A 20,260-nucleotide genomic window follows, 5' to 3' on the forward strand; every position below is an offset into this window, starting at 1 on the left:
TCCCAGCAAATGCTCCCCCGACTTTCTCATACCTGCTCAGTTGCATAACTCCCTGTGTGTGTGTGTGTGTGTGTGGTGTGTGCTAATAGGCAATGTTGCACCCCTTGACCCTTAGCTGCTATGGGCCAATAACACCGTGCCCACCCTGTCTGGAAGAGACGTCTCGTGGTATCTGTTGTTTTCTTGTGTAGACGGTGGCCTTGTTTAAATATTGAGTGCAATGCATTTCTTCCTCATGTGTACAGCAAAGTCAGCCGGCTTTGTTTGCTTAATATTTATTCCGTTTCAGTGGAGTGTCCCAGCAGGAGTGGAATAAAGGTGCATTTCCATATATTTGAGCAAGGCCTGTGCTTCTGTGTTGGTTGTTGTCACTAACTAGACAGGAGGTTGCGTGGAGTGAACAGGTGCACACAAAAGGAGTGTTCCAACATAACTGGTTGACCAGGGTTCTAACAGGGGCTTGATGTGTCTGAGTTCATAGAAGTGATTCATTCAATGAAGAATGTGTGACTATTAAAAAAATGCTTGTGTCTCACTTTGAGTCTTTGCAACTGGAAGCGGCGTGTTTGTAGTGTTCACGGAGGAGGATTCGTCTTTTGGGCTCTTCTCAGTTTGTACATCCTCGATCCCTTGTCCTTGTCTCCTCTCCTGGCATATTAGTCCCTCCTACTTGAGATGCGAGCGAAGGAGGCAAGGAAGAGACATGAGGTGAGGAGTCGACATCCGTGCTTCCAAGTCTTCCAACATCAATACGATGTGTGGCACAGCTGTCCGTTGCTTTGGAACGCCTCTTTTAGACGTCACAGGTGCCCGAAAATACTTCCTCAAAGGATACACCTGTGTGCATCCTCGCCCCCCCCCCTCTGCCGAAGATGCATTTTAGGAATTGAGAAATCCTTCGAGATGATGCGCTGCGATAGATTTCCAGGTCACAGGCAGGAGGATGGAGGACAGAGGAAGCACAAATAGAGAAATGAGAAGAGCACCGTGTTTTATCACAGGTTGGGGAATTGTAGAAATTTTACTCGATTCTGAATTTCGCTGTAAGGTGCATAGTTGCTTTGGTTGTATTTTAAAACTAAAGCCGGGATCAACATGATTTTACTCTGAATCTGATGTATCCGTATACTTTTAATCCTCTACTTTAATGATGATACAATTATGGATTTACTGAGAGTCAAGTTCCAACAATGCATTTCATAGTTTACATTTGCATGATTTGGCGGAGCAATACATAAATATAAGGACTCTAATCTGTCCAAAATAGATTTTCTAAACTGCAGGTTTCCCAAAGGATTCGTACTTTTTCTCTGTGATAGTCCCTTTCAGTAATGATCTGACATTTCACTCTCCTTGCTCCTCAGAACATTGTTTGCCTTTTATTTGTGTGACTATCAAAGATCTGCTTCCCCCCAGTTATCTTCACATTTTCCCCAAATCTTTCTTCATTCTACACTTATTCTATCGTCTTTATTTTGGGGGGTTTATTAAGGTAGGACGCCAGTATCTTTGATCAAACCTTTGCGAGAAAATTAGTTTAACGGGTGCATATTCGAAAAATATCCTGATTTGCACTTTAAAGGCGTAATCCTGTTGTGTACCGTGATAAACGCTGGTCATATCCGTCGGCCATTCCCATTTTATAATCGACACAGGGTGCTGTAGCAGATTACCTGAGGAACTACAGATGAACGATGAAACGGGGATTCTTTTTTCCTGTTGTCTTTTGTTTTTCCTTTCCTATTATTACCCTTTTTTCATCCCCCACACCACACAGCTGATCTCTCCCTCCTCCTCTCTGTGGGTGATCACGGTGCTCCTCTTACCCTCCTTTTGATTTTCTCCTCAATTTTCTTTCTCCCCCATCACACCCTTCCGCTTCCCCCTCCACTCTCTCTTTCTCTCTGTAATGTCTCTGCTCTCCCTCCTGCATTATTTCCACCACTCTCTCCCCCACCCGCCCATGCTCCCGTCAACGTCACCCCCCCCCCCCCTCCCCCCCCGTCTTGTGGGAAGTTGAGCCCTTTGTGGGGATGCCACGTCGAAGACCTCTCTCCTTCTGCCCCTGCTGGTCCCCTGAAGGTAACGTCACCCCGCTGACAGTTGTGGCGGGTTACCATGGCAACCGTAAGGATCTCCAGAACCCCCCCCCCCCCCCCCCCCCCGACTGCTGCTCCTCCTCTTCCCGTCCTGCCTGTTTGTGTGTGATCAGGCTCAGTAGATTTCCCTGGAATGTTCCCAAATCTCAGTGTATTGAGGCATTTATGATGAAGGAAATTGAATTTTCAATCTCATCACAGTTTTGCTCTCTGTGTCAGAATGTATGCTGTCAAAGGTATTGGCCAGTTGGTTAATTTACACTTGTTTACCACGACAGTTAATGTAGATTGTCATCTTGCCCTGACCAAATAAGGAGCCAGGAAGAATCAACAGCATCCTTTCAACTCTAGTTTACAGCACGAGCATCTTGGCTCCTACAGGGTGGATGCTCGAGGCCTGAGCAGCTATTTTTTAGGGTTATGTAACCTGAAATCCAACAAAATGTTGTAGTTGGTTAGAAAATGTTGAAAATGTAATTAGGTGGATTGCATTACACAGAACGACCAATCATCAACAGCAAATGCCATTTCAGTTTTTTACAACTAGGTGAAACTGTATTTCCTTATTGAGTTATCGTGTGTCACAGTGCTGTGATCAAAGACAAAGATGTACATGTAATCGAGGTTTGGGGAAAAGGGTGTCATTGTAACTATCAACAACAAAACATCTCAAAAGTAGAAATGAATAAGACTAGTTTTGTGACGATTGTTGGGGGGCTCTAGGCTTTGATTGGGGTATTTTGTCAGTCAAATCTGGCAACAATTGCTGTTCAAGAGCAGGGCAGCACATGACAAACCCTCAAGTTTGAGCAGCATAATTCATACTGATGTTATAGTATTCTCATGTGACCATACAAGCACAGTGTCTCAGTGCTCGGCCTCTACCTTTATTTTCTTAGAGGCTGCATTCACACAAAGGGGAAATTACTCTGCTGTAGTGTGTCTAACCAACAGCATGTGGTCTGTTTTCTGTTTATTGTAAAGCTGCATCGTCCTTTGCGGTATCCGTCTTTGCCGTTGTTATCCCTTGAATAACAGTTATATAATGTACTCATAAAATGATCATAGCCCGGGGGGGTGAGCACATGCGACGTGACTGGTACATGTGGTTCAACGAGGGAGAAGCCTGCTTGGTGTGATTATAAATATTCAACAGGTTTTACACAAAACGTCCTAACAAACTAATGGATCGTGTGGTGTGTTCCCGTATCTAACGCCTGTCAGTGCACATCTTGCCCGAGCTTCTAATCCGTGTAAAGAAACATGCGTTTGTGTTTGTGTGCGATCTGGTGTTTTGTTCCCTTTTTATTGTTGTTCCTGCCTCGTACCGGACGTCTCTCATTTGTGCTCGGAGCCTTGGGCTGAGGGGTGGTGATGGTGGAACAAGTTGAAGCAGTTCAAGAGACACAGAATAACATCTATTTGTAGAATAGGTTTGGAAACCCACATGTTGTGTTCCTCTCCCTCCTCTTCCCCCCCAGCTAAGTATGTCACGCTGCATCGAGGTTTGCCTTCCGGTGCGTCATTGAAGCGGCTTGGCTCCGCCTGCTGCAGTCAGATAAATGAAAAAGGATGCATCTCCCCGGCAGGAGAACCTTCTAAGCAGTAGACCGGTCCTCTCCGCATACAGCCGGACTGCAGGAGAAGTGTGCAGCTGTTCTGTCTGATTGTGATAATTATGAAAACAGTGCATGATGCCATTAGCGCTGAACATGCTTTACCCTGAGGCAGAATTAATAGGAGTGTGAACCTCACTGTAGGTCTCAATGAGAAGTCATCCCATGAACACTTGATGTTATAATTGAATGTTAAGACCGCAGAATAATTCATGCCCCCCCCCCCCCCCCCCACCACCCCTCAAAGCAATCAGCATGAATGGGATGTAAAGGGATTTTTATTTTTGCTGGTGGGTCAATGTGTGGGCAGGGGAGGATGAAGAACTTCTGGGTCCTTGGGTTTAGTTCTCTGTAATCTCTGAGCTGCTGGTTGGTGTGTTTGCGGTTTCTCTTACAACCCACCCACTCCGGAGAGAAAAACAACAACAACAGCTCTTCGGAGGAGGTAGTTGCTCCAGAAGAGCAGCTACGTCTGACACAAAGTCAAAACTGGGTGACACAAACTCTCAACCTTGCAAATACAGGGGGGGGGGGGTGCGCGTGCGGATTTACCAAAGTTGAAACCTGTCGCTCCACGCCATCTTCTGCGCGCCATCTCCTAAGTACGGTGCGACTGACCGCGTCGCTGTCGAGTCCATCCTTCCGCCTCACCATCCCCCTCAGCGAGGACATCCTGGCTTGGCTGTCATTGCATTGCCTGTGTCAGTCCTTGTCAGTGTGACATTAGTGTCATTTCCCCAGCCATCTGGCGTCTTACTCCCACTCTGTGCTTCCTCCTTCCCTGCAGGCATGGGCAAGAAGGACGATCCCAAGCTAATGCAAGAGTGGTTCAAGCTGGTGCAGGAGAAAAATGCCCTGGTCCGCTATGAGTCGGAACTCATGATATTGTAAGTACACTTCTCGACTGTTGAGAGAGAGATAAACCAATCGATGAACGAGACTTGTCAAAAGGGGGCGTTGCATTGCCAGGTAGCAAAGCGTAGCTGTGCGTTGTTGGTGGCGATGCCAACTGTTGTAATAACCGAGCAGCTATTTTGAAATGTCGTGTTTTATGAGAATTTAAAAAATGTGTATTTGTTACAGCCGACGTACTCAAAAATATGCGGGCGCATGTTTGCAATGGAAGTAGTTTTGCATCAGCCATCAGGACCACATAGCAAGCATTCTCATTATTGTGTGTGTGTGTGTGTGTGTGTGTGTGTGTGTGTGTGTGTGTGTGTGTGTGTGTGTGTGTGTGTGTGTGTGTGTGTGTGTGTGTGTGTGTGTGTGTGTGTGTGTGTGTGTGTGTGTGTGTGTGTGTGTGTGTGTGTGTGTGTGTGTGTGTGTGTATGTACATGTGTATATATATGTACGGAGTGGGAGTAAGACGCCAGATGGCTGGGGAGATGACACTAATGGCACACTGACACAGGCAATGATATATATATATATTAGGGGTGTAACGATACGCATATTCGTATACTATATATATATATATATATATATATATATATATATATATAGCTATATATATATATATATAGCTATATATATATATATAGCTATATATATATATATATATATAGCTATATATATATATAGTCATGAACTTATGAACAATAGTGTTGTCCTTAAAAATGCAATGCAAGTAATAAATTGCACGATGATGATATAAGATTCAGCACAAGGAAATTATAACGGACTATACAGAAGGTAATATACTGTCTTTCATATTTTTATGATTGTTAATTACATCATGAGTTTAAAAAGTTTGTAGCCCTAATGAAGTCATCATTTAAAAAAAATCACAACTTGATATGTGATCATATTTGCAATCCACGAGAGAAACAACTTTATTACTCGCTGACAAGTGATTTAAATGATCCAGCGTTATCTCATGATCGGTTACTAAAAGCTTTAATGTTATCTCATCATCTTTTTTAAAACAACGAATAATAATACATTAAAACAAAAGACCCTGCCAAGATAAATAAAAATGCAACCAAAAAGCATAAATGTTGAAAGCTATGATTCACCGGCGAAACGTTGAGCTCGCTCATCTTTTTCTCTTTCCGTCCCCAAAGTGCCAGAGAGCTGGAGCTGGAGGACCGACAGAGCCGGCTGCAGCAGGAACTCAGGGAGCGAATGGCTGTGGAAGGTGTGGAATGCACTGCAGCTGTGGAATATTTAGACCCGTGTATAATCTGATCCCTCTCTTTAACCCTGTGTTCCCCCCCCCCCCCCCCTCGTGTGCGTCTCTCAGACAACCTGAAGACGGAGAAGGAGCTCGGTCAGGAGAAGCAGATCTTGAACGAGATGTTGGAGGTGGTGGAGCAGCGCGATGCCCTGGTGGCCCTCCTGGATGAGCAGAGGCTTCGGGAGAAGGAGGAAGACAAGGACCTGGAGGGCGTTATGCTCTCCAAAGGATTCAACCTCAACTGGGTTTAAGAGGAGTCAAATTATTGCTCATCAAAAAAAAAAAAAGAAGAAAGTTGGCTCGGGATTGGCGTTCTCTGCCTCACATGGTCACCTTTGATCAGAATGGTCTGCTGAACACCTGCAGCAGTGAATGTGTAAAGATCCCCCCAACACACACACACACACACACACTCAAACACTACGACTGCCTCTGCAACCATCGACGCAGTCTGCAACATTTACACAAAGCAGTCCCAGTTAATCACTTTGCAGGTTTGCTTTCCCTCCCTGGAGGCCGAGTACATTCACAGCTTTATCACCCCGGCCTTGAAGTGGATCCTCTCATAACGGAGCGAGGGGGCTTCGGGAGAAATTTTAAAGACTTTGTTCCATTCTCGATTATCTAAAGGGAAGAATGCAGTTCGGTCCTGCTGATGTAAAGAATTGTGTTTTTTTGTGTATAGTTGTGTAGAACAAGTCACATTTTCCGGCGGATGAGGGTCCTCATCCCTCCTTGAACGCTGGAGGGATGTCTCCAGTCTCTCAGATTACCCTTCTCAGCCCGCCTGGAGGACGAACATCCTCTGCTGAAGCTGCCTTTCGATCCAGAGACTTCTGCGTCCTTATGAACCACAAAAGGCTCTTTTTTTTTCCCCCTTCACGGATTGACTTAGTGAGTCAACACTAAAAATCCAAATAAATATGGCCATGGTTTTTTATGTATTTATTACCTTTGTTTGCTTTTAACAGACACATTTTTGTTTTGTTTTTGTATTCACAGGAGAGTGCCCACAGTCTCATTATCCTGCACTTGTGCATGATTTAGATGCACCCATCTGCCGTTGCATGTCAGGAATGAAGGCTGCAGGCACATAGAGTACCTTTCCCTTGTCTTTTGTAGCCAGGACATAGAATACAGACGTATACTCTGCATGAACACTTAAGCATTTCACATGACTCGGAAATGATGGGCCTCTCCTTGACATGCTGTTCTACTGTATATCACACCGACTGTTAACGTTTACAATTACTTGTCCATAGTCGAGATTTGGATGTTTATGATTCCTACAATGGTAAACGGTAGCGGCGTAAACCAACCGTTGAATGGATTCATCTTTGAAGGAACGCTGTCCTCGAGTTTGGATGCGTTTCCTACAGAGTGCGTCAACGTCGGCATATCGTTTATAAAGCCGATTTCACTGTTAATGTGAGATCAGCATAGCTCACATTACTCATTTCGTGCCACCTGACTGTCGGTAGATGTGCTGCAGTATCTGAGGAGTGCGCCACAAGGACTTTCACGCTACACGCCACTTTCATCATTATATGGCAGTGTTAATACTTCACCCTTGAACAAGATGCCTTTTTGATTTTCAGTCGCTATAGTAAAGTTATATTTTATTTTTCTGAGTTGACTTGTTTTTGAGGTAGTCACATAATGTGTGTATCCCACTGGAACTCAAGATTTTTACTTGTCTTTTATTTTTCAAACACTTTTATACAGCAGGTCCCCGAAACAAACAAATAGATGATTTTAAAATGGGGCCGCTGAAGAAATGCAAAGTGCTTTATGAGCAACTGGCATCAAACAGGAACATGATGGTTTATCTGGTGGTTAGTCAAATCTAATAGCCTTTTTGACAACTGTAAAAATCCAGGTGGTCACTGTTTTACGGCACAGAAACACTAGAGGCTATATTTATGACTTGGTATGACATGTGAATAATAAAACAAAGTGATATCATTTTAAGGGTTGTTGCTTTAGATGATGTTTGACATGATTGTATTGATATTTATTAACACGTGTGCAAACTGTATTATATGTAAAGAAAATTAATCCTAATTTTTAAACTGTTCTGTTGACTCATGACTTGTAATGTAAGTGCTTCATGTAGCTAAATGCATAGGGGTGTTGGATGTATGCTGAAAATGGCAATAAAACAATGCAGTTCTTTTAAATGTCGGTCTACTAAAGTCTCACTTGTTAATGCATTAATGGTTAGGGCTAAAAAAAATGTTTATTTCCACAGAGAACATGAGATAAACTGTAAACCCAAATATATATAAAGTCACTGAGTCAGCAGGGATTTTGAAACAATTTTTTTTTTTTTACATTTAGTAGCATTGGCAGTAGAAATAAACACAATCAAAACATAAATACAGGAGTAAAAATTGGGAACACGAGGTGAGGAAAGTTACAATATTAGTAAAAAAAGGACAGGCATGGTTGGAGTAGGTAAACTAATGTTTGAACAACAAATCAATGGGAAGGAAATTAACAAAATTAAATAAGAAGCAAAATGCCACATTCAGAGCATACATAGCAGCAAACAACTATTTGCAATGTAGATAGTTGAGGGACATTTACCCGAGCAGAGAATAAAGTTACTCTCCGGTCTCAGGTAAACACTGTTAGCTCTGTCTGCAGGTTTGCCTGTTATTTAAATGTATTTAAATCCCTGTTGAGAGCCATTTAAAGGCAATCGGAATGCTCCCAATCTCGTACCTTGCACCCTTTAACAATGCGGATTTTTTTTGTCCCTTCTCCTCACCACTATTAACAAAATGCACACGTTAAAACGTGTGCATTTGAATTACCTATTGTATTACTTCTATTCAAATTGTATTTTACGCGTTTGATCCATGCCGTTATTTTGAAAGCAAGCCATTGAAATCGACTTCCGGTGACGTTGCGTCAAAGCTGCCAGTGAGTACTTGTCGAAAGTTTGGAGAAGTTAATGCACTTCAATCATGATGGCATCGAGTTTCAGGGACTGCAAGGTGAGTGGTGGCGCTTTAGGAAGAATTAGAGCATCATAAAAATGGCCATGCATGTTTAAAGTTAACTAAAGCTATAAACGGGCTTCGTGGGATAGGTGTGGCATAACAGTTTACCAGTGGTGTATAGTAACGAAGTAGAAATACTTCGTTACTGTACTTAAGTCGTTTTTTTGGGTATCTGTACTTTACTTTACTACTTATATTTCAGTTTACTTTTACTTTTACTTCACTACATTTTGCAAAGAAAACTGATACTTTGACTCCGATACATTTCCCCTGAAACCTTCGTTACTCGCTACAAAATCAAATCTATCTTGAGAAACAAAATGAATCATGAGAGCAGCGTCGGGGACTGTGGTGGAACACAGACTGCAAGCAAGCAGGTTTGGTGAATCAGTGGTCCTAGCAGCAAGTTAAATCATTGGTTAATCACGTTAATGCACAATTGCAAACAAGTGCTCTCAAAGCCGCGGCGTTTTGATTCCCAGTGATGCCCAGGATGCTACATGCTATAAGCTAGCGGGCGACTACCTGAGTATAATTCCACTCTACGATGACTGATTTCATGATGGAAGCAGAAATGGAAGCACCTGCTACTCCCGCAACAAACTACGGTGGTGACGAAGACCAACACCAGTGGATCGCCAGCGAGTTAGTGAGCTGAGGAAGTGTTGACAGTTGTGACAACATAGGATTGACGGGAGCCGAGAGAGCGCAGCGTTAGCGTTAGCATTAGGGAAATCCTTCGCAGCAGTGCGCAAGCTGTCTGTGACGCCCAAGAAGAGCGAGACGGAATTCTCGCAATTTTTAAAACCAACTTCTTCTGAAGATGAACAGGACATGTTTCAGTTTCAAGTAATGACTGTGTTGCTGCTTTAGTATTGATCGTGTTTTGATATTTGAGTCATGTTGTGGATGATCAGATGGAGTTATGATGGCAGCAGTCGCCCAATTGCAGATTCAGCTTGAGCAAAACCTTTGTCTATTGTGTTCAAATCAGGCCCATAGGAGTTTACAAGGCAGGTGTCCTTTCTCTAAACACTCACCTGATGCATCAAGTGGATATTTTTTGCTGAACATAATATTATGCATTGGTCCTCTACATCCTCTAGTCTAATGAGCAGACTTATAAACGCACTGTTACAACTCCTTCATAGTGTCATATTGCTTTTTGGAGAATTATGATGATAAGTTCATAGTAGATGCAAAAGTATACTTATGTACAATATATTATGTTGAACATTGTTGCTCCTGAATGGATCACAGCCAACCCAATTATGTTCAACACAGCTCCATGTCCTTGGTCATGGTGCCACAGCACTGAAAAGAATAAACTTCATCATTCTCAAAATTCTTACATCCTTTGCTTTTTTATTGACAGCATTTACTTGTACTTTTACTTTCAATGAACAGGTTATGATGTTCATTTAATGTTCAGGTTATGATGTACATTTAATATCAGAAAATTACTTTTGATACTTAAGTACAATAAATATCAGATACTTTAAGACTTTTACTCAAGTAGTATTCTAATGGGTGACTTTTTACTTTTACTGGAGTAGTTTTCCAGTAAGGTATCTTTACTTTTACTCAAGTATGGCTTTTGAGTACTTTATACACCACTGCAGTTTACATAACGTTGAGGATTAAATTAAATGCGATGTCGGCCTGTCCGTTTTTTAGTGCGCTGAATTAATCTTACGCGAGTCTTATTGAAGGCTGGCGACGAGTGCACAGCTGGACCTGTAAGAAAATAGTGCCGCGTAGCGATACAATGTTACTGTATGCTCACTGTGTGTGTGCTGTGTGGATGTACAGTCTTTAAATCATTGTGCTTTCTCTCCCGACACAGGCATGGAGTGCAGAATGTCTTCCATTGTCCACCAGCAGTAATGAGGCTTGTAAACTATATGATGCCATACTCACTCAGGTAATACACACATACACACACACACACACACACACACACACACACACACACACACCGATATTGTCTGCAGACTAGGCTGTAGTAGTGAAAGACACATTTACAATTAACAACAGCTCTCTATTTGTTGGCTCCTAGTATGTGAAATGGCGGAATGATGAAACCGTGGGAGGATTTGAAGGATGCATTTCTGCTATCCAGACAGCTGATCCCAACTTTGGTAAATATATAGTCGGTCAAACGTTATTCATTAGCTTTATTTCACGTTTTGCATTACTTGGTAAGTCCTGATGAGACACATGGAGTCAGGCAGCAGCAGAGTGAAAAACACATTAAAGGAGACAACAGCACACCAGTGTTAAAAGTTCAGAACAAGAAAACAAGGAAAGGGATGAAGGCAAGGCTGCTAAATATATCTACTGCTGAAAATGACTTTCAAATACTTTAAATTAACATTGAAAAGCTCACATCCTCAAAGTCCTAGCTCTACTTAGAGGGAGCAACAATCTTAAACGCTTATCGTCATGTCTCGTACTTTGGGGTCCTTTTTAAAAACATCCGGTGTAACATGCCGAGTAATCTAAGCGCATAAATAGAAGGGACCATGACCTGTAAAAGGCAAAGATCCGCTCAGCTATACAAGCAGTTTCCAAATCGACCTTTGGATACGTGACATAACGTTAGTACACGCAGTACAGCAACAAGACTGACAACTGCAATCAAGATGATCCGTGACCCTGGTATTTTGCATGCGAGCGCAGTGGAATGAGTCTATATGGGAATCAGTCATCGCCTTTCCTGCTGCTATGGCATGTCAAAATGTCTTCCGGGCCTCTCTGATGCAACACCTTGGATAATTAGCATTAACCCGTTGATCTCGATCAGTATCAGTCTGTCAAACAAAGTAGCTGTGTGACTTGTTGATGACGTGTGTATACATGCTGCTGTTGTGTCGCCATGAGTTTGAGCTCTCATCTCAATGTTTGATCGTTGTTCGTGCGAATGAATCGAGCTGCTGTTGTGCAGGTTCAGCAGTTATTGACGCTACCGCGTGAACTCGCATGCTGCTTTTGACTATGACTGAAAGTACAGGGGTCAGACCATTGAAATGTTGGCTATTTTATGGTTGCATAACGAAAACTAATTGGGGTCTTCAGGTTGAATAACATGAGTCATAGTCAATAGATGTGGTTATGTAACAGTTGTCTTTGTGTTGGAAACAAAGCATTTGTAAAAACAATATTTGGAATTATTAGTCACCAACACAAATCTGTACTGAAGTTGTTTTCAAAAGGAAGAAAAGACCCGCGTTAACTGTTTTCCCTGCAGTCATGGGTCATGTGATCAGTACGGGGCTGGAGCTGGTGTCAACGGCGACCTCCGCCCGTACGAACGAGCGCCTGGCCAGCGATGTGAGGCGAACAGTGGAGCTGGCCAACAGCCAGGTCCTCTCTCCCAGAGAGAGGCTCCATGTCGAGGCCATGGAGCAGTATTCACACGGGTAAGAGCCAGAGCCAGGTTTCCACAGCACACACCGGCCACACCGAGGGATGAACAGGAAAGTGGTTACGAAAGAGCGTCTCAAGACCTCAAGTGATCGGGGATCAGACATCAGGGCTTTTAATGAGATCTCTAGAATTCCACCCTATATATATAAACTCCATTTGATAGATAAATACATTTTAAAAAGTCATGCAGTGCAGTAGTTCCCTCAAAAAGACAACGTTTTATTCTGTGGAATAATGCACATACTGTATATTACCTCTTTAAAAATCAAAAGGTTTGTAGATAAAGTATCACACTGTGATTGGTGAATGGCATATCAATTCATTAAAATGAATATTTATCACTAATCATCAATTCAACAAAAAAAATCCAAGTATACATCTTAAAATGTTTATCTTAAAATAAAACGGATGTGCAAGCATCTTGCAAAATTACGTTTCATAAAAAAAAAGAAGTCTAATTGCATTGAAAATAACGATCACACTTTTAACACAGTCGAATTGTTCAAGACTTGCCTGTATGTTTGTTTCATTGCTTTTTTTGCTCATTGATCTCCCTCTGTGTAAGCTGTATTTATCCATGGAAAATTATTTAAATAAATAATAATAATTGTCCGAGAAGCATGTGACTATCTCGTAGCTGCTGTTTCAGAGAGATAGTCAGCGGCGTTTGTTGTGTGAAGATGAGGCTCTCTCCAAAGTACTGAACTTGAGTGACGGACACGGTTTCTTAGGCCGCTTGCTTTTCGTACTTATGGCCCAAATTCCACCCCCCCCCCCCCATTGTATCAATGCACAAACAGAAGTAAAACAACAGGGAAGCGAAGGAACAGTCAACAAGAAAGAGAGAGAGAGACGCACGCTGCAATAAGCTGTCGCTCCATACATGGTTATTTATTCATGCACACTAAGGAGATTTAATAAGAAACCAAGCAATTCCATGTAACACCAGACATTCAGCACCCCCGTATAGCCCGACTGCATGTTCTGTTGTTTTACAACCACGACTACGCTGCTGCAAAGACTCAAATGTGAGATTGTCAGTCGAATCGGGCTCCTTAGAATAACCAGTGACTAGTCGAGGTCACTCCTAAGAAAAAGTTAAGCTAAATATACCCCAAAATCACTTCATGTGAGCAATGCTTATAGAAGTGTATGTTATTGAACTTTAAATGCTTTAAAGACTCCAGCTCTTGTTTATAAATGCGATACTTGACGCAGTCCAGCATATTTGTTGATGTACTTGCATGATACTTCTTTTTCTAGAAACATAAACTGTAGTATATTCACATAGATATTAGACAAAAAGAGACGTTTTCACTGATTTGAATGAGCGAGCGCTACAGTGCAGTCAACATTGGGTCCAAAGTGAAACAAGGTCAGTCAGAGGAAGTTTCCTGTGACTCATCTTTTTAGGCTACAAGAATGTTTTTAAGTTCCTCTTTTTCTGTCCCCATGTGACACAGTCACATGCTTCACACACACAGCGTTCATCTTTTCACATTGTGTTCCAAAGACTCTTATGTCAATTTCCGTCACAGCAAGTAATATTCGGATTCTATCTGCAGTGTCTTATTTCCCCATGGTACAGCATTATAAACTGTAATATTGAGAAATCCATTTTGTTTCTCAATATTGTCTTCGAGGGTACTTATGTTTGTGACGGGCCTCTCGTCTCCTCCGTTCAGCACAGAGTCTGTTGACATCTCACTGATTCTCGTGGGACACCTTTTTACCGTTGTCCTCCACTGATTCCCGATAACACTGACTGGTGTTTCTTGCAGATGTTTTAGAAAGGCCTGCGATGTATGGGAAGACATCCTGGTGGATCACCCCACTGACATGCTGGCTCTCAAGTTTGCCCAGGACAGCTACTTCTACACTGGAGCCCAGGCCCAGCTTAGGGATTCTGTGGCCAGGGTGCTGCCCTACTGGAAGTCACACATGCCTTTCTACAGGTACGGAGGACGGAAAACATTACAAGCATTTTTGGATGACTTTATAATCTTACTAAAACTCAACGTATTGGCCTAGTTATATGTGGAAGTGGGCTTTAATACACTTCAAACACAGGGGATTGTTCTGTGTACAGGTGCTGAGTTGTACAATGGGAGTGAATGGGCCTCCGTAGGCCTTAATGCAACAGGAAAAATCTCTGCTTCCTCATAAACTGACTCGCTGCACATAAGCTAATCACGATTACTATACGTACAGTGTGTAATACTGAGCATGTTGAAAAAAGAATGGAGTTTATACTGTAAACAATAGCTGAAATGTGCATGAATACAACAATGTCTATGGGGCTGTTTTAAATCACAATATTTGTGTTTATTTAACAATGAGCTATTTCATAGCACCCATCTACAAAGAAGTTGGCGTGTCAATCATCTTTGGAGCTTTAAAAGTTTCGGGGAAGAAACGAATATCAGATGTCTTTATGGATGCGTAAACGAGTCACGGTTTCCATATCAATGTTATAGGATATGTACATTTTTAAGCCACATACTATTACTTTTTAAAAACATTTCATGGCAAACTGTACTGTGGCTAAATATCATACTCTGCTCCGGCTTTTGTATGACATTATATTGCATACTACATAGTATGTCATGAGAATTACAATGACTGTTTTATGACATTTCTCATGAAATGTTTATGACATTATGTTGTGTGAACAACTTGTTTCCGCTGCCCCAGAGCTCATTAAATACTGTACATGCAAACTCTGAAAAGAAATTGAAAACTACATTAGTTATGACTCCGTGTGTGTGTGAACTACATATGTATTTTTTTTTTAGTGGCATGTGAGGGAAAAAAAGGCATAAAAAAACAAGATGTATGCAAGAAAATGAGCAGTTTTTACATGGATCACTAAAGATTAAAGTCACACAAACCCAGATCGTTTAGAGACCGATGTACCTGTTTATAGCAGCATTACCGTGCTGTGGCTGTAAGCAAAGCGCTTCTTACTGAGAAGGCAGAGAGTGTTTCAAGAAGAGGCTGTTGAGGCGTCCTGCAGAGGGAAATCTCTCGCACTGCGGGAAGTCTCACTCTTCCTTTTTAAAGGTGTAAAGTTCTGGTTTTCTTCCACATCTTTCATGCACATAGTCCAAGTATAGGCTGTAGGTGAGTGAGACCAAACTAAATCCAATCCTCAAACATATAAAGGTGACATTGATGCAGCGCAACAATTATATCTTCACGCTAACGCTGTATTACCGAGAGAAATACTCAATATACTGTCACAACTTTACCACAGCGGAAATGAAAGCCCATTTCCCTACTTAGCAGTAATTTGAAGGCAGTTATTAGCATAATGATCATGTTAACTTTTTTAAAAAGCAATTTGGGGTCATTTCACTCTCGTTTATGCCCCGTGGTCGTCATTGTTTTTGTGTGTGTGTGTGTTCCCTTAGCTATCTGAATGGACTGTATTCCTTCGGTCTCCTGGAGACTCGCTCCTATGACCAGGCTCTGAAAGTAGCCATGGAGGTGAGCTTTTCTTTTCCATTATAGTCCGACATGACATGAGCATCAGAGACCAAACGTAAGATCGTCCTTTAGACTCCAGCATGCCTCTATTTTTAATTTGACACCGGTGTCAGAAACACAGCATTTGTATCTGCATTTGTGTTGCTTCTCCTTACTTGAAGCTGTTAAACTCTTTGGTGCAGGGCCTCGCTCTGACTCCGGACGATGCCTGGTCCGTTCACTCTGTCGTCCATGTTTATGAGATGACAGGAGAAGTGGACAAAGGCTTGGAATTCATGGAAAGTAGAGAGAAAGACTGGCAGGTACAACTTGTGCTATTCCTTAGTGTGTGTGCGTGTGGCAACCTGGTACAGCTTCTACTGAATTTAATTACAAACTGAAATAGCCCACGGATAAATATTTCAAATTTGTATTCATTGTTTCCAGGGAGCTGACGTGCTTGCCAGTCATAACTATTGGCATTGGGCTGTATACTTCATCGAGAAGGTAAATATCATGATGGGTTTTCTCATCTATGCGAATAGTTGGCAGTGAGAGTGTTGGTGGGACTTGTATTCATGATATCCCTTCTCCCGGGTCATTTGAAGTCTGAAGTTGATTATATTGCGAGGTTAATTTGTGTGTTGCGTCTGTGCCGCACACAATCCATCAACCCTGCTTATCTCTCAAGTCTGCAGTGATTCACAGTCACCTCTCTCACCTCTGCCTCCTCCACAGGGGCAGTACGAAGCCGCTCTGCAAATATACGATACTCAGGTTGGTTTGTGTTGAGATTTCTGCATCAAACCTCTCGTGCTATATCTGTCTTGAGTGCATACACACACACACACCGAGTCCTTTCAAGAGCAATATGCATGTACCGACGCACGAGGGATTCAGACTAAAAGTCAAGGAGGCAAGTCTGTGCAAATGGAAGTCAAATCCATGTGAATGCAGCGAGACATGAACTCTGAAAAATGTCGTTGTGTGGATGCAGTTGCATGTTACCTCCCTCGGTGTTCACGGTGAAGAGTAAATGTTTTTGTCCTGCATTAGGTATTCAGACGTTGCAAAGCTACAGGATCCATGTTGGACACTGTAGATGCCAGTTCCATGCTCTGCCGACTGGAGATGGAGGGTAAGATACAGGCCGACGTGTCATTGGCAATGTAAACACTGTCTGCAGTGAGGAAATTGGAAAGGTAGTTTAAAAAAACATCTAAAAGATAAGATATCTCAGACGCCACTTATCAAGAGTCACTTCTTCAGAATTCCACTGATTGGCCGAATGAGGGTGTTGCAACATTTGCTCATGTGTTGCTTATTGGCTGAAGGACGACCGCAAGTCTAATTTGGGATAATTTAAGATACCGTAGTACGGTTTTAAGTGAAACTGCTAATGAGGTGAGATAATCTCAGTTATCATACCTCATTACTCTGAAACTGTGTTGGAAACGGCTGTAATTAGCAGAACCTCTGACCACATGTTCTTAGTCTATTCCCACTAAAACAGACTAAATGGCCTGCGGACATTTCAAACTGTCTCATAACTATGTGGCCGTTATGCAGTGTGTGTTTGTGTTGGTGCCAGGCGTGTGCGTGGAGGACCGTTGGCGGGAGCTGTTCCACATAACGCAGCCTCACACCGACGATCACGTGACCATGTTTAACGACGTCCACTTCCTCATGGCATCGCTGGGAGCCAAAGAGAGCGGGACGTCTCAGCGTCTGCTGGAGGGCCTCCAGGAATTGGCTAAGTAAGTTCCGCACCTTTTCTTCTGTTCACTGCACACCTCAACGCTCTGTCAGCCTTACATAAGAGCCACACAGGCCTTATGTAGAGACGGAGACAGGAACGAGGCTGAGCGTAGGATGGCGAGCTGGAGAGTCAGGAGGGGAATACAGAGCTGCAGTCCGTCTCAGAGGCCGGAGTCTGATGTACCAGCAGCTGCTGCCTCTGTGGGGAGTTGTGGTTACAATGTGTTCCGGCACCACGGACCAACCACGGACATCCTGTGCTCTCCATTTTGTCCGGCGTACAGCCCGCAGAAAAAGCTTCCACTTAAAAACCAGTTCTTTAAATTGTCCTCTTTTTCGGTGTTTGATGTAATATAAAGTCACAATAGTTGGGGAATGACGCACCTTCGGGGGGGAGTAAGAAACAGAAATGTTCTCTTCAACACAGCTCGACTTGGAATTATCAGGCAAGACATGAGGATGTTTGAGCTTTGCATTTTTTTTTTTTTTGTTATTCCATCACTCTCATATAAGCCGTGTCTTATTACCTTTGTTTTGGAGGAATGCACAGGTTAACGTAATCCATATTTTTGCCATGATGTAATTTCACACCTCTTACAAACAGAGGCACTGACTCTAAGCATGAGCTCATCCAGCATCCGGCCCACCTGGAGTTGTTTCATAGATTTTGTTGATGTTAATGTTTTTTAATGTGTTTTGTGTGAAGTTCCCTCAAAATTCTAACTGTGATCTCCTGAGTTCTAAACTGTTTGGAAAGCAGCTTGTGAAAGTCTTTTAGCAGTTTCTTGTTTGTTTACGATCTTTAAAACTTAAGGATAAAAAAAGAAAAATGACAATCGTCTTTTTTTTATAAAGAACGACACCCAACTTTCCTTCCACCCGCACTAGCTTCTATCTAAACCACCCAGCTGTACCAATGAATGTCTCGTCTTCTTCTCTCGGCAGAGAGCCAGGGGACAATCAGCAGCATCAGTTGGCGGGGGCTTTCGGTGTATCGCTCTGTCAGGCCATGATGGAGTACAACCAGGGCAACTACACTCGGAGCATGGAATTACTTTACCCTGTACGCTACCGCGTGGTGGAGATGGGTGGCAGCGATGCACAGGTAAGGTCATATATAGGAACAATGGGAGGTAACTGTGGTAAAACAAATCAAGTCCAAACCAAACTGCGGTTGTCTTACGTACGCCTTGAGGCTTCACTTCTTCCTCTTTAGATAACGTTGATCATACTGTGTCGTGAAGTAGGCCAGAGGTGAATAACACTCAGCCTTTCAGTCCATGAACATACAACAAAGCGTGTGAGAATGCGGAGCCCAGCGCATTGACATATGAATGATGAATCTGTGATGGATGCTGATGGACTTGATGCATTTTATGTTCTATGTGTTCAGAGAACTATTTCCTCCAAGGTGCAAAAGTGTACATGCAATACAGTACAACACAGACGGGAAGACAGACTCTACATACAGTGTTGGAGCAGCAGGAGTGTGTTTACTAATGGTTTGGTCCACTGTTGTTCTCAGAGGGACGTCTTCAATCAGCTGCTCATTCATGCAGCCATGAAGTCTGAGAATAAGCACCATCAGAAGCTGGGAAGGTAATGCTAGACAGGGAACACGATGCTCCAATCTTCTGTTTCCTCAGTGCCGGGCATCTTTGTGTTTTTTGTGTGAAAGTCTGCTCCGAGTTTCTGGGAGAAAGATCTTGCACTATGTGACGCACTGGATTTCATCATGATCCAGTGTAGTTTATGCTGTGGCTGAAGCTGTCCACTCAAGTTCCCCTCAGTTGCTATACAGGCTGCATGCTGCCATTATGCAACCCACATCCGCTTGTCTGTACACCATGTTAGACTTGTATTATTGATCGGGTTAGCCTCTCAGCTTGTCTCTGTAAATCTGTTTAAAACCTGATACTCTTCTGTGTTGTGCTGAATATCTGCAGATGTCTTCTGGTGGAGCGCGATGCCATGAAGCCCAACTCCCCTCTGACGGATCGTCTGATGCAGAGAGCGCTGGCTCTTCACATCTAGACCGATCGGAGCGCTTCTCGTGCTAATAACGTCTACAGCATAATGTGAAGTGTTTACATCCAACTTTATACAGCACTTCTTTCAATGCTCTTTTAGATGCAGACCTTTTTAAGCGTTGTAAGTGAACACATTAATACTTCTAAGAAAGCTGCAGGTCTGCTGAGACCCTCAGCTCCTTTAAATCAAGATTGAAGACTTTTCTGTTTGCTGCTGCCTTTAATTGAACCACATTAAATTAATATATTCATCAATTTCCTGCATTTCTGCATTTTACTACTGCATTTTATTTCTTACACTGTTTTTTAATGTTTTAATGAATGTTCTTAATTGTTTTTAAATCTCCTTTTCTTTTGCCTTGTGTTTTGATGCTTTTAATAGTTTTATGTGAAGCACTTTGAATTACCTTGTTGTTGAAATGTGCTATACAAATAAACTTGCCTTGCCTTCTAATCAATATAGAGCAGTGTAACTCACATTTCAATATCAATACTTTGGAATACAATCACTACACAATGAATATACACTTTGAATTTTGCATGTGATGACATTAAAGTGCACTACACTTTCATACCTGTAGGCACTTTAAAATAAGAAATGTATTCGATGTCTCAGTGATACAGTAGCAATAAAAAAAGATGCCCTTGCACATGTCAAACGAGTACTTTCCTTCCC

At 42.5% G+C, this 20,260-nt stretch overlaps 2 protein-coding genes across 18 annotated transcripts in view; both read left to right on the forward strand.

Moving 5' to 3' along the window:
- mical3a (microtubule associated monooxygenase, calponin and LIM domain containing 3a) overlaps positions 1-8,062 on the forward strand; it is a gene marked incomplete at its 5' end in the record, with an annotated part of 42,435 nt that extends 34,373 nt beyond the window's left edge. For 9 of the 17 annotated variants that reach the window (XM_079270802.1, XM_079270814.1, XM_079270803.1 and 6 more), the window contains 4 exons: positions 2,017-2,127; positions 4,503-4,602; positions 5,779-5,852; positions 5,958-8,062. In XM_079270802.1, coding sequence (XP_079126928.1) covers positions 2,017-2,127; positions 4,503-4,602; positions 5,779-5,852; positions 5,958-6,142 — 470 coding nt within the window. In that variant the 3' untranslated portion in view covers positions 6,143-8,062. The remainder of the gene's footprint in view (positions 1-2,016; positions 2,128-4,502; positions 4,603-5,778; positions 5,853-5,957) is intronic. The other 8 variants (XM_079270804.1, XM_079270806.1, XM_079270809.1 and 5 more) reach the window with 3 other exon arrangements.
- A 736-nt stretch (positions 8,063-8,798) lies between these two features.
- Positions 8,799-20,042, forward strand: ttc38 (tetratricopeptide repeat domain 38). Its single transcript, XM_079270967.1, has 14 exons — positions 8,799-8,893; positions 10,746-10,823; positions 10,959-11,040; positions 12,150-12,321; positions 14,110-14,283; positions 15,742-15,817; positions 16,000-16,119; positions 16,244-16,303; positions 16,535-16,573; positions 16,853-16,934; positions 17,388-17,553; positions 18,500-18,659; positions 19,080-19,153; positions 19,501-20,042. Exons 1-14 carry the CDS (start codon positions 8,864-8,866, stop codon positions 19,586-19,588), a joined length of 1,401 nt encoding a protein of 466 aa, XP_079127093.1. The 5' UTR covers positions 8,799-8,863; the 3' UTR covers positions 19,589-20,042.
- Positions 20,043-20,260: the final 218 nt, after the last annotated feature.

The sequence above is a fragment of the Melanostigma gelatinosum genome (genome assembly GCF_949748355.1).
Source record: "Melanostigma gelatinosum genome assembly, chromosome: 1".
NCBI lineage: Eukaryota > Metazoa > Chordata > Actinopteri > Perciformes > Zoarcidae > Melanostigma > Melanostigma gelatinosum.

Bases quoted from the DNA above. Each gene is read 5' to 3' on its own strand.
- ttc38 (XM_079270967.1), top strand. From the start codon at position 8,864: ATGATGGCATCGAGTTTCAGGGACTGCAAG. The intron at 10,824-10,958 runs GTAATACACACA...GTTGGCTCCTAG, and splicing joins ATGATGCCATACTCACTCAG to TATGTGAAATGGCGGAATGA. The intron at 14,284-15,741 runs GTACGGAGGACG...GTGTTCCCTTAG, and splicing joins TCACACATGCCTTTCTACAG to CTATCTGAATGGACTGTATT.